The 14,816-nt window shown below is 48.2% G+C and overlaps 1 protein-coding gene across 1 annotated transcript in view; it reads right to left on the reverse strand.

The window, feature by feature from the left end:
• Positions 1–14,816, reverse strand: part of LOC140409629 (uncharacterized) — a 135,042-nt gene that overhangs the window by 60,345 nt on the left and 59,881 nt on the right. Inside the window, exons 6-11 of the mRNA XM_072497967.1 lie at positions 13,685–13,757; positions 12,522–12,687; positions 11,290–11,388; positions 7,685–7,797; positions 4,637–4,733; positions 3,416–3,586 (exon numbers count right to left, since the gene is read on the reverse strand). Of these exons, the coding sequence (XP_072354068.1) occupies positions 3,416–3,586; positions 4,637–4,733; positions 7,685–7,797; positions 11,290–11,388; positions 12,522–12,687; positions 13,685–13,757 (719 nt within the window). The remainder of the gene's footprint in view (positions 1–3,415; positions 3,587–4,636; positions 4,734–7,684; positions 7,798–11,289; positions 11,389–12,521; positions 12,688–13,684; positions 13,758–14,816) is intronic.

Consider the following 14,816-nt stretch of genomic DNA (forward strand, 5'->3'; position numbering starts at 1 on the left):
GAGGTCCCGGTACACCGCGACACCTCGGACTCCCCCCCTTCCGTCCCAGGTGCATCGGGTGGGCAACGGGCAGGACGGGCTGGCAGCTCACCATCCCAGTCGCCCGGGCCGCAGCCTGGCCCATCTAGGCCAGGACGCCCCAGGAAACGGCCGCCAAAGGGATCCAGTGTCAGAGGGCAGGAATCACAGGAGTCCACCTCCGGTTCTGCTGTACCGTCTGGGGAACCACGTAGACGTAGTCAAAGGGCCCGTAAGGCCAAACAATTAGACACTGAGGAAGTTGGCACGGGTGCAGGGCACAGATGAGTTTTAGGGGCTAGGGCACGTGCATGAACTCCTTTGGTTATTAAAGTCAATGTTACACCTACCGAAGCTGCCTTTGTGCTCTGTCCAAAGTGTGCGGGGGTGTCATGTATGTTGAGCGCAAGTGTGTGTGTGAGGGGTGGTCTTACCTCAGCCCCAGGTGAGTCTGCCCCCTTCCCCCTGGGCCGCCATCAACATCCCCCGGGCAGAGGACGGGACCGTGCGCTGCAGTGTCACAGCCGCATGCAGGGATGGTCCGGGTGGATGGTGGTACTGTGGCCATGGGTCAGACATAGTCCAACGATGTAGAGCCAGGAGCTCATCGCAGGGCGGGTTGTCATCATCCTCCATGGCCTGCGATAGACACGCGTCCACCCGCAACTGTGTGAGCCCGGCCCGTTGTGCCGCAGGTGGATCGGCAATGGGGGGGGGTGGGTGGTGTGCATGCGGGTGGGGTGGGTGGGGTTGGGGAGGGGGGTGAGGGTGCTGGGTGGGTGGGGGGTGTGGGTGGTCGGCTGTTGCCATGGTGTGCGGTCTGTGGCCATACTACCCGATTCCCACGCCCATCTAGTCAGTGAAGCGGGCGTCTATCAGTCTGTCCCGTGCCCGCTGGGCCAGCCGGTAACGGTGGACAGCCACCCGCCTGTGTCTACTCCGTCTGCCCTGACCATTGCCCCCATGCCCCTCATCTGGGGAGGACTGGGCCTCTTCCTGCTGCTCCTCCACTCCGCCCTCCTCTGCCTGCAGCACATCGCCCCTCTGCTGGGCTATGTTGTGCAGGACGCAGCACACCACAATGATGCGGCCGACCCTATCTGACCGATACTGGAGGGCGCCCCCAGAGAGGTCCAGGCACCTGAAACGCATCTTCAGCACACCAAAGCACCTCTCGATCACTCCCCTTGTCGCTACATGGGCATCATTGTAGCGGTTCTCCGCCTCATTGCGTCGCCTCCGTATAGGCGTCATCAGCCACGATCGCAATAGGTAGCCCCTGTCGCCCAGCAACCAGCCCCTCAGCCGGGGATGGCGTCCCTCGTACATGCCGGGGATGGATGACAGCGACAACACGAATGAGTCGTGTACACTGCCTGGGTGACGGGCGCAGACGTGCAGGATCATCATCAGGTGGTCGCAGACCACCTGTACGTTCATCGAATAGGTCCCCTTCCTATTAGTGAACACGGCCCTGTTCTCTGCAGGTGGCCGCACGGCAACGTGCATCCCATCGATCGCGCCCTGGACCATGGGGAACCCGGCAACGGCAGAGAAGCCCACGGCCCGGGCATCTTGGCTGGCCCGGTCCACGGGGAAGCGGATGTAGCGGTGCGCCATGGCATATAGGGCATCTGTCACTGCCCGGATGCACCGGTGCACCGATGTCTGCGATATGCCGGACAGGTCCCCACTCGGTGCTTGGAATGACCCCGTTGCATAAAAGTTCAGGGCCACCGTAACCTTGACGGACACGGGGAGAGGGTGTCCCCCGCCAGTGCCACGCGGTGACAGGTGTGCCAGAAGGTGGCAGATGTGTGCCACGGTTTCCCGGCTCATCCGGAGTCTCCTCCTGCATTCCCGGTCCGTGAGGTCCTGGTATGACTGCCGGGGCCGGTACACACGGGGCGCCCTCGGGTGCCTCCGTTGCCGTGGGGCCGCGAAGTCCTCCTCCCCCTCCTCGTCTTGTCGGTCAGGTGTCCCTCCAGCCTGGGCGGCTGCCACCTGCCCCTCTGCGGCAGCCTGCGCCGCCTCTCTGGCACGCTCCTCCTCCTCCTCCTCCTCATCCAGGGCAACCTAGACATGAGCGGCTGCCACCACGGCGGCCAACATCGCTGGATGATCTGAAAACATGACGGCCGGGTGGGGGGGAGGGGAACAACGACATGTCATCATTGACCATATCCCCTCCTCCCTCCAGCCAGGTGGCATGGACCGCATGGGTCCAACTGTTGGAGGCTGGCACCTGGCCAGGTGGACCAACTCACTTGCCCTCCCATCCCCCTCCTCGGCACGGAACCCCCCCCCCCAACCTCCATCCCAGCACGGACCCCCCCAACCCCCAACCTCCACGGACCCCCCCAACCTCCACCCCAGCACGGACCCCCCCCAACCTCAACCCCAGCACGGACCCCCCACCAACCTCCACCCTAGCACGGACCCCCCCAACCTCCACCCCAGCACGGACCCCCCCCCAACCTCCCCCCCCAACCTCCACCCCAGCACGGACCCCCCCCCCCAACCCCCAACCTCCACCCCAGCACGGACCCCCCCCCAACCTCCACCCCAGCACGGACCCCCCCCAAACCCCAACCTCCACCCCGGCACGGACCCCCCCCCAACCTCCACCCCGGCACGGACCCCCTCCCGGCACTCCCCCAGAGCCCAGCCTACTCTAACCACCCACCCCCCCGCCGCACACACACAACCCGAGACACACCTCTCCTCACGCAATCAGACTGCGGCCACGCCATTGCCTGCCCAGAGCCAACCCCCCAGGCCGTCACTCACCTCCACGCTGGTCGGCGTGAGCCTGGAGCACCGGGTCACGCCGATGAAAAGGAGGTTTGCTTCACATCGACGTGAACGGTCATCACGTCGATGGGACTTTGGCCCATCCGGAAGGGAGAATATCGGCAGGCCGAAAATCGGCTGCCTTGCGCAGACCCGTGACATTCTCCGCGGCAGCGGCGCCATTAACGCCCCGCCGACTTTTCTCCCTTCGGAGACTTCGGCAACCGGCGGGGGCGGGATTCACGGCGGCCAACGGCCATTCTCCGACCCTCTGGGGGGTTGGAGAATGACGCCCCAGGTTCTTCATGCACCAATCCAAGAATTGGCTGAGGGATTGGGTGCTGAATCAGCTGAAATCCAAAGAGTCACCACCAGGATCCCTGTTGCTGCATTGGGTTCTTCATGCTCAGATTTGATTTTCCTTTACAAAGTTTGAAGAATGAAGGTGCACAGTAGATTGTCTGGTGTGTTGATTCTTTAGCCCTGTTGTTGAGTTTATTCATTCCTTTGTTCTGCTGGTGACCCCCCACCCCGCGCCATATGTGCCTCTCATTAGTGTACTTTTCTCCCCAGTTCTTCCTGTTCCTCTAGAAAGTTCCCTCACCTGCTGCAGCTGTTCAATCCTGATTCTGGTGCTCTGCTGCTCTGTGAATAACTCATCCTTCATGCTCCTGAGCCCCTGGTCCAAATCCTGATGCTCCAGGACGGTCAGGCTGCGCTGCAGCTGCCGCAGATGTGCCCTTAAGTCATCACGCTCCTTATTGAGTGCTGCGATCTGTGGGAGGGGAGATGGAGTAGAGACACAAAAAGAGAAAAATTGCACAATCTTTGGTAGAGGGAGCACAACTAGGGAAGGGTCCTGGCAGCAAGGTGGAAAAGGGCAGGGCAATGGAATGAGGCCTGTGAGCAGATCATCTATTTGTCTTCAATTGGTCGGGAGATGTATAAATAAATCAGATAGTGGGAAAATACCACAATAAAGTGTGTGAGGTCAAATAAAAACATATCCAAGGTTTTATAGTTAGGGCTATAAAACATAAAAGCAAAGAGGTAATACTAATCCTGCAGAAATTATTGGTTATGTCACAGTTAGGATCCAGGTTGGAAAGCCGATCTTTAGAAAGGGTGTCAAAGCCAGAAGGAGGTTTTGTGGCGCAGTGATAGCATCCCTATACTTCTGCGCCAGAAGCTCCAGGTTCAAGTCCCAGGTTGATCATCAGCCTTTAAATCCTTACAATACACCCGATGGCAGGTGGTAAGAGAGGGAAAGTTTCCTGGTCAGCCATACTGCAGATGCCAACAGCAAACCACTGCAGTACTTTGCCAAGCATAATCATGGGCCAATCCAATGGAAGTTCATGGTCGCCAATACCCTCTTAGGACTTGGTACCGGAAGGAGGAGGTGGTCCGTCACCTGAAGGCACAATTATGATCAGCAGCAATAGGAAAGGTTTTCACACAGTGTTGTTAGGATATGAAAGTCCCACCAGAAACAGTGGCGGATGCAGAATCCATAACAACTTTCAAAAGGGCAAGGGGATAACTATTTGAAAGAGAAAATCTTAAAAGGGACTGTGGAAAGAACAGAGGAATGGTAAAAATGCACAGTTCTTTAAGAAAACAGGTACAGAGAAATGAGCCAAATGGTCTTGTTACGTGCCATGAGATTCTAGGACTCTAAGATAATGGTGAATTTGTAAGCTTGTTGTACATCTCTGCTAACTGACTAAAATAGAAATAGGTATCAGTGTGTGGCTTTAAGAAACACAACCATTTCATGAGGGTCATGTTCCTGTATCCTCCCCTGTCCACTGCTCTTACTCACGGTGCTGTGGTGCTCCAGCAGGTCACGTTCTACCTCAACGTCTCGCAGCTCCTGCAGATAGCCATCTCGCTTAAACTCTGGCACCACCAGCTCTGTACTGAGGCATAGAAAGAGAAAGAGGGAGCAGCTCAGTGGGACGTTCCTGATATAGAAGCCATTCTGTGCCATTGTGCAGCTCCAGTATCATCAGCTCTCACCCCTTCACAAAATCTCAGGTGTTACCCTCCAGCCCAGTGCAAATAGAAATCTTAAGGCAGGCCTATCGATACATCACAACAGATGGATAAGTCACCGGCTACACTCTTTCAGCTGTCAGCTAAGGCTCCATTGGGCAGGATTCTTGCCTCTGACTCAGAAGGTCGTGGGTTCAAGCCCACTTCAGAGACTTCAGGATAGAATCTAAGCTGATGTTCCAGTGGGTACTAAGGGACAGTCAAGAGATTTTGGGTGGAATTTTCTCAAAAGTTGGCAGGCTGGCATTGGGTGTAAAACCGGTGAGGAACCCACCAGCTTCCTGTGACTGAGCCCACCCCACCAGCAACGGAGGGTGCCCAGATACATAATTATTTTTTAAAAAGAGAACCCCCCCCCCCATCAGGACCAGTGCCAGTGACTGAGCCTGCCCCGCCAGCAACTTAGGGCGTTCAAATACCAAAAATTTAAAAAGAGAACCCCCCCAATCAGAACCGCCAGCCACGCAACATCCCCTCCTAGGATGCAGTGCCAGGGGGCAGTGCCCAAGCATGGGTACTCACCTGCGCACCTCTAGCGGGTTCAGCTTGCCAGGGACATGGCCAGAGGGCCTGGCGTGATTCACATTTCCCCCTTCTCCTCCGCCCCCATACTGACATGAATAGACAAATTAACTTGGGGGGGGGGGGGGCATATGGGCCTGATAATTACAGTTAAATGTATTCAAATGGGGATCCCATTGTATCATTGGCATGGGGCAGGTGCAATCAAACAGGAAATCCCATCGGCGTAAACTGCGTTTAGAAATGCCCATGGGACTTCCCACACCCACCTCTGAGCCTGTTCTCCAAAAATAGCAGTGCAAAATCCCACGCTCCCATAATCTTTCGGATGGTATATTAAACAGAGGACCGATTTATCCTCTCAGGGAGATGAAAAAGATCTGTGGCATTATTCTGAACATGGGAGTTCTCTACTGGGTCCAGGTCAAAACTTATCCCTCAGTCGACATCACCAAAAATAAATTATCCTGTCATTATATCATCGGCGCTTGCTGTGCACAACTTGGTTCTGCTACATTACTACACTGACATCATGTCAAAAGTACTTCACTGGCTGTAAAGTACCATTTACCGTCCTGTGGTTGTGAAAGGTGCTATATAACTGAAAGTCTTTTTTGAGACTTTTACTCCCATGCATTCAAGTTGGATTGGATTGGTTTATTGTCACGTGTACCGAGGTACAGTGAAAAGTATTTTTCTGCGAGCAGCTCAACAGATAATTAAGTACATGAGAAGAAAAGGGAATAAAAGAAAATACATAATAGGGCAACACAACATATACAATGTAACTACATAAGCACTGGCATCGGATGAAGCATACAGGGTGTAGTGTTCACGAGGTCTAAGGAGGCTCGTATTCACAACAGCCTTTCAGATTATATTCTGTACACCACAGGTAATAATACAGAAGTGGGAAGTGAAGAGACAGCAGCGCTGGGTAAGCATGTGATGGCTTCTGTGATGAATGCAGGAAATTGTTACATGTTATATTTTATGTTTTTGTGTAGTAATGTTATTAAAACCCTTGGCTTAAAATACATGCAGGGAGTGTGTATACTAAAGCTGTAATTAAGGTGTCGTAAAAGGGAGATAATTATTCATTCTAACCATTTACTTGTTGACTTCTAGATGGATAATGGAATATTGTTTAGATTTGAACAGATCCCTGGGTGTAGATAATTTGCAGGATGGTGTTTAGTCCTAGCTAAGCAGTTCATGGGACATCTTAGTGGAATGCAGATGATGTAATTAATGGGAGGAGCCAGGTCTGTCTGTAGCTTTGGTAGTTTTTCCATAGGGTTTGAGTCTGACAAGACAGAGCATTTTCAGGTTGTTCCTGAAAGAGTCTCCCTCAAATGTCTCTACACAGAGGACAGCAAGTAAACCTGTTTTGCTACCTTTATTTAGAAGTGGCATTTGAACTGTATTGGGTTGCTTGGTTAGATGATTTATAGTGAAGGTGTAGGGCATAAGTTAACATTTTTCCTTTTATTTAAGAACAAGGTCAAGTGCAGGAAAATAGCATTAGAATAGTTAGATGGTTGTTTTTGACCAGCACAAACGCGATGGGCCGAAGTGCCTTGTCTGTGCTGCAGCCCTCAATGACTGTTAATTGTAAAGCTATTTCTTTGATGTTAATTCTCTGTTTAAATTAAAGTTGTGTTAACATAAAAGATACATATTGGTCAGGGCCATCACTCCTGGGGTGAAATATCCTTTGCTCACAGTTTTATAAATTGTAAACTATTTAGGGTTTCTCATCCGATATCCTAACTGAAATTGGGGTCTGGTTTGGTACCCTAACACTTCACACCCCCAACCCCAACAGTCTTTGATGGGGTCTAAACGGACTGACAGCGGTTGGCCCTGCTTATGCTACGCCTGCTCAGCAGCCTGGTTCGATGACCAACTCTTCAATCACCCTCTCCATCAAGCCCTGTAATTAAGTCCCTTTGTCAAATGATTGGTGCAGAGAATGAATAGCAAGTGGACAGCGCATGAGGGGGAATGGGAGGCGATTTGTACTTTTGTTGGTTGGTCAGCTGCTAACTGACTCCAGCAACATGTCTCTGTCTGCGGTGGGCCGCAGTTTGAACTATCGTCGATTGTCTGCTGGTTAGGTCAGTTTCTAATACAAACCTGCTTTGGTGGAATAAACCGTGTTAAATTACGCTTTTACCTTGAGTTGTCTCTACATGGCTAAAACCAACCACTGCACCCCACTATAACAAAGACAAAGTCTTCCTGAGTCTCTCTTTAAGCCTTTGGGAGCCTGCATGCAACATTGCAGCACCTGGCCTTGTTGGCTTCATTCTGTGCCTCTCTCTGTCGGGACTCCAGGGCCATTGCGTCCTGTTGACATTCCTCTGTAATCTCCTTCAGGGAATGAACGTCATGCTTGACATGCTGGGAACAGGAGAGAAAGGAGAGGCCACCATTAATTTCACAAGGCCTGCGGTGATGGGTATACCTTGCCCGTTTTGTACAAATTATCTTGCAATTCACTTTACTTTCCCATCCTGTCAGAGCACGCTGAGCAAAATCAGACGTGGCTGATTTATGCCGGCCTCAACTCCCTTTTCTGCGCCATTTCCCCATTGCCTTCTATTCCATAATCTATCAAATATTTATCCACCTCCATTTTAAATACTTCTAACGACCCAGCTTCCACCACCCTCCAGGGCAGAGAATACCAGAGACCTCTCTGCAAAAATAAATTTCCATGCACCTCAGTTTTAAATGACTGGCCCTTTATCTTGTAGCTGTGTCCCCTTGTTCGAGACTCTCCCACTAGTGAAAACGTCTCACCATCTACCCTGTCAAGCCCCCTCAGGATCGTATTTGTTTGAATAAGGTCACCCCTCTTCTAAACTCCAAGGAATACAGATCCAGACTGTTTAGCCTCTCTTGATAGGGCAACCCTATCATCCCAGGAATTAGGCTGGTGCATTTCTTGTGGACTGCCTCCAATGTTACTATATCCTTTTTTAGGCAAGCGGACTAAAACTGTACGGAGTATTCCAAGTGAGGCCGCACCAACACCCTGTACAATTGCAACAAAACCTCCCTATTTTTAAACTCCAATCCCTTTGCAATAAAGGTCAAAATACTGTTTGCCTTCTTAACTATTTGTTGGACCTGCCTGCTAGATTTTGTGATTCATTAATGAGAATACTTAGATCCTTCTGTACTTCACTCACCTGCAGTCGCTCTCCATTTTGATAAAAATCTATCTTTCGATTCCTCCTCCCAAAGTGCATGACCTCACATTTCACCACATTAAATTCCATTTGCCAGGTTTTCGGCCAGTCACCCAATCTATCTATTTCCCGTTACAGAATCACAATATCCTCATTACAACTTGCCCTTCCCTTTTTGTATCATCGGCAACTTTGGAAACCTTACATTCTGTTCCTTCCTCCAGGTCATTAATATAAATAGTAAATAATTGCAGGCCAAGAACTGATCCCTATGTACTCCATTAGCTACATCTTTTCACTCTGAAAAGGACCCATTTATTCCAACTCTCTTTTCTATGTCACAGCCAGTTTTCAACCCATGCCATGGGCTTCTACTTTATGCACCAGCCTCTTACGTGGCTCCTTGTTAAATGCCTTTTGGAAATCTAAATACACTACATCTATAGGTTCCCCTCTATTTACTCTCCCTGTTACACCCTCAAAGAATTCACGCAAATTTGTCAAACATGATTTACTTTTCATAAACCCATGTTGATTAGGTTTGATTATATTCAGCTTTCCTAAATGATTAGCTATTTCTTATTTTTTCTTCCTCTTATTGACCCCGGTGTCCTTCCAATAATAGCTGTTAAACTAACTGGCCTCTAGTTCCCTGCCTTCTGTCTTTCTACCTTTTTGAACAAGGGAGTCACATTGGCTCTTTTCCAATTTTCTGGTACCCTCCTGAAATTTAGCGAGTTACGAAAAATTTCAACTAATGGGTCCACTATCTCTGTAGCCACTTCCATTAAAACTCTACTGTGCAGTACATTAGGTCTTGGTGACTTGTCTATCTTTAGCCCCTTGAGTTTCTCTAATACTCTAACCCTTGTAATTTCTACCACGTTATTTGAAATCAGTCCATCTGATATCTTAAGGATATTTAAAATGTCTTTCATGGTGAAGACTGATGCAAAAAATGTATTTAGCATATCTACCATTTCTTTGTTCACCAACCTCGTTCAGTAGAGCTCCCACATTTACCTTAGCCACCCGCTTCCTATTTACATATCCATTGAAACTCCTGCTGTTTGTTTTTACACTGCATGCAGGTTTTCTCTCAAAATTCATTTTCTCCCTTATGAGCTTTTTAGTCTTTTACTGCTGGATCCTAAAAACTTCCCAGTCCTCTGATCTACCACTATCCCTTGCCACTTTGTATTTCCTGCTTTTCAATTTGATGTTTTCCGTGACCTCCTTTGTTAATCATGGATTTTGCCTCTTTCTCGTGGTATCCCTCTTTTTGATTGGAAAAAACTCCTGATGAGCCACTGCTCATCTACTGATCTGTATCGTAGCTTGTTTACCCAGTTCATATAAGACAACTCCTCCCCCATACCATTATAATGGTCCTTATTTAAGTTGAAGGCACTGGTTATGGACCTATGGTCTTCACCCTCAAATTGTATCTGGAATTCTATCATATTGTGGTCACTATCCCCTGGGGGATCCTTAACCACAAGATTTCTTATTAATCCTTCGTCATTACACAAATGGCAGCACAAGGGGCTAGCACTGTGGCTTCACAGCGCCAGGGTCCCAGATTTGATTTCCCGCTGGGTCACTGTCTGTGAGGAGTCTGCACTTTCTCCCCGTGTCTGCGTGGGTTTCCTCCGGGTGCTCCGGTTTCCTCCCACAGACCAAAGACGTGCAGGTTAGGTGGATTGGTCATGCTAAATTGCCCTTAGTGACCAAAAAGGTTAGGAGGGGTTATTGGGTTATGGGGATGGGGTGGAGGTGAGGGCTTGGGTGGGTCGGTGCAGACTCGATGGGCCGAATGGCCTCCTTCTGCACTGCATGTTCTATGTTCTCTGTTCTATGTAAAACCAAATTTAAAATAGCCCGTTCCAGATAGGTTCTACAACGTACAGCTCTAAAAAGCACCGGCAGACAAATATGGGCCATAAATTAGCCACTGTGCCATTGCATACAACTTATTGGCAGCATCCACACTTTAAGTCAGTAGGTTCTGGGTGCAATTGCCATCAAGTGATCTGAACGCCTAACTCAACCTCAGACTCCCAGTGCAGTATTGAAGGAGTGCTAAAGTGTTGGAGGTGCTGTCCTTGTGACAGAACCTAAAGATGTCTTTCCTCTCAGGCATATAAATTCCCAAAGCACTATTCAAAGAACAGCAGAACTCTCCCACTTATTTCTCATTAAAAGTCAATTAAAAAAAAATTAGGTTGTTTGCCACACTGATGTTTGTGGGACCCTGGCTGTGCATAAATTAAATGGTCCATTTTCTACAGTGAAGGTATTTCAAAAATGGAATACTTCATTGACTGTAGAACATTTCAGAGCTTTATGAAATAATCTATACAAACAGCCTCATGCTCTACTGGCCGAGTGGCCCACTCCTGGCCCCATGTTCCTAAACATGAGCTGGTTCTTTCTTTGTGTGTGTGCGCGTGTGCGTGCATGTGTGTGTAGCAGACACTCCCATTGATTTCCATGTAAACACACAGCATTCACCTGTGGACCCCTAGATCCCACTGAGGTGTAGGTGTAATAAGCACTCAACCCAGAAGCACAAAATGTAACGGTAGCAAGTGGCAACCTGGCTTCCACCACAACTGTCTACATATCTGTATCATTTATGGTGTTGCCGAACTAGATGGATCAGCTTTCCTTGCACATTTCCAGGAGCATGACTTACTTGCTGCAGTTTGACTGTGGATTGCTCTAACTGTGCTTCGTCAGTGCGAATGGCATCAAACTGCTGGCATCGCCTTGAACTCCTCAGAGCCAGTGGACACTGCATTGAAACCAGCAAATCAGTCATCATGAACAGCTTGGCACAAAGTACCTGTACACTGTATGACATTCTAAGTTATGATTCAGAATCACCAAAGTTTATTATAATTATGAATAGAGCACACCGCCATAACAGGCTGACATCGCCAAGCAGTAAGATTGGAGTTTGACGTGACAATCCTCCATATTCTAAGTAAATCCAGGACCTTGATATCCTAAGTTATTGATCTTCTGAGTGAGGCTGTACAGAGGATAGAAGGAAAACTTGGAAAATTGGGCAAAGGAGTTCACTAAGCCCCTTCTTATTAAACAGTAGAGTGCAACTTTGCATCAGCAGCTTCCTAATTGGGGAAAGTGCCAGCTCAGGATAATGCATCGAAGCCAGTGCAGCAAAAGGAAAAAAATACTGTCCTAGGAATGAACCACGTGCATTCTCTCGAGCAGCAAATTCAGAAGAGGCACTTGCAGAGGTCAGAGTGCAGATTAGTCAATGGCACAGGGATCCAAATTCTGTCCAGTTTCCCAATCTTTTGTTCAGTACGAGCCTCTCTCTTCTAATTTTTTCTCGGATCTTTCTGTGCCACACATACCTTGATGTTTGGGGGTGTAGGAAGGCCAACATATTCTCATGCAGGTCAACCTCATGCCTGCAGGTCTGTAGCTGCTGTCCCAGATTCCTTTCAAAGCCTCAGGCACCTCAATGTCACTCACACATGTCTCTCAATATTGAGAGAGACAGGCCCAGATCTCTTTAACTGCCTTTCCCAGGCTCCTGTCAACGCCCGTTTTGTCACTGTTAATCCCAGGCCATTGTTTCTGCCACTCCCTGGAGCCTGAGTGCCACTTCCTGGCTTCTGTCAATGCCATTCTGAAACTGTCTTCCAGAAGGTCAGTGAGAGCTACCCTTTGTCCAATTTTCCAAGTTTTCCTTCTGTCCTCTGTACAGCCTCACTCAGAAGATCAATAACTTAGGATATGAAAGTAGTGGATTTACTTAGGATATGGAGGATTGTCACAACAAAGTCCAATCTTACTGCATAGCAATGTCAGCCTGTTATGCTGCTGTGTTCGATTCATAATTATAATAAATTGTGGTGATTCTGTAAGACAGTGTAAAGGAGGAATGCACAGCACCCTGCTAGAGCTGATCATCCTGGGCGCTCCGTTCCAATTCCAGATGTGATCCGCCCACTCTTTCAAGCTGGCATCCGATTTAGAGGGTCTGCTGGTCGTCCACTTGCTGCCTGACTCCCTGATGAAATGTTCGGCGTCTTCTTCATCCACCATCTTTTTCTTGTCCCTGGAACAAGTGGAACAAGCAATCTCAGCACCACAGTCACAAACCATAGTCATTCCACCCCAGTAGGAGGCCATTTGGCTCACTGAGTCCAGGCCAGCACAGTAAATCCTGCCAACCCCCACACCCTCATTCAACAGCTACAAACAGACTCTGCCAACACAACGTAACACGATGTAAAATAGACACGTTTCATCTCCTTAAGGGTAGCATCAGTGTTGAAAAAGTTCTACAGCAAATGTTCAACTGGATAATAAGGTAGACATTGCATTTTGAGATATAAATTGACAACTTGGGTTTTTTTCACCTAATACCTTGATTTTGCAACAAATTGCCATGGCATGCATTTACTTCATGGAATGTCCAGCCAGTCAGTAGATTCCACTGCTTTTTAAAAATTTGCTTTCAGGATTTAGGTGGCACAAGTAAGGAAGAATTCACTGTACCTGACTAACTTCAAACAACAAGATTTGCTTCATTCATCTACGAAGCAAAGACAATAATCCAGAAATGTCGTTTTATTTTTACTTTCGAATTGATTTTGCAGTCACACATTTGTCAGCACATCATGAGCAGGGTCCATGTTGGGAATGAACACAGTGCCATTTTTCACTTTTGAAACACTTCTGTCATGCACAATATGGGCTGGATACAGGGGCAGGGTGCAGATTCCTCTGAATTGTTTAATGACAGTTATAATGATACAGAGTAAAGTTTCTTCACTGTCTCTCTCTCAGCTCAGCAGCCACCACAGTCCACGATAGCAAGTCCCAACATATAGAGACAACTATAGCAATACAGAGACAACAACAGTCCGAGCAACGCTGACTATGTTCCATGATATCTCCACAGCTGAAGGAGATGAAATGCATCACATAAGTGCATTTTGGCTAGAGGGAGGGGGCATTCTGCTGAAAGCACTGATACCCTCACAGACAGAAACGAAGGATAAACATTTTATTGAATTGGACAAATTATTTGTGCATTATATTTCTCAGACCTGCCCGGCTCCCTCCTGGTGTTGCAGCATTTCTTTCCAGCATGTCTTCCACTCATGCCTGCATCAGGCTTTCCTGCAAAGTAAGGCGACAACAGTAAAACCCTCTCAAAGACCCTCTTGATGGTAATTGCTTCATGCACAACAAAGACCATAACTCAGGGTAATTACTGCGTGTGTAATAAAAATGGAAAAAGGTGGAAACACTCAGCGGTTCCAACAGCATCTGTACGAGTGAAACAGAGTGAATGTTTCAGATCAATGAGCCTTTGTAAGAACAGCGTTGATAAAAGGTGATTGGCTTGAAATGTCAGGTCACATCCTGTCTGCAACGATGCTGCCAGAGCAGCTGTATATTTCCAGCATCTTTTGTTTCTATTTCCGATTTCCAGCATCTGTGGTATTTTGGTTTTGTACAGTTGCGCGACTCAGTTTGATTGCACTTTGTTGGTCAAATGCTCACACGCTTTGAGGGGATTGGATATGGACACACCCAGCATTCAGGTGCAGTACAACAAATGCTTAACAATCTCTCAGGATCTGAGCAGGCGCAGCATCAGGAAGGAACACTGGCGCAATGACAACAACGGCTCTTTGGCTTAACAAAGACTTGCATTTTTCTTGTACCTTTCAGTATCTCAGGCCATCCTAAAGCATTTGACAGCCGTTAGCAGTCACTGTTGTAAAGGTATAAACACAGCAGCCAATCTGTACACAGCAAAGTCCCACAAACAGCAACGTGATTATGGCCAGATAATCTGCTGTTTTAGGTGTCTGTTGAAGGATAAAGAGTGGCCACCTCACCTGGATAATCTTCGTCTATATAGTTCCATGGGATACAATACATCCTCTGAGGAGGACAGCCTTGATTTAATGTCTCATCTGAACAACAGCACCATTGAAAATACAGAACTCACTTTGTCAGGCACTGGAGTGTCAGTCAAGATGTTGTGCTCAGGTCTAGTTGGAATGAGGATGTATCGATGTAAGATAGATTGTCTACCAATAGTTGTTAACCTATTGTTTAACACAAGAAGCCAAGAGGTAGATGATTTAAAGGCCCAGATAGAGATAAAGGGGTATGATCTATTTTTTAAAATGTATTTAATATTAATAATAATAATCTTTATTGTCA

Source organism: Scyliorhinus torazame, chromosome 1, assembly GCF_047496885.1.
Source record: "Scyliorhinus torazame isolate Kashiwa2021f chromosome 1, sScyTor2.1, whole genome shotgun sequence".
Lineage (NCBI taxonomy): Eukaryota > Metazoa > Chordata > Chondrichthyes > Carcharhiniformes > Scyliorhinidae > Scyliorhinus > Scyliorhinus torazame.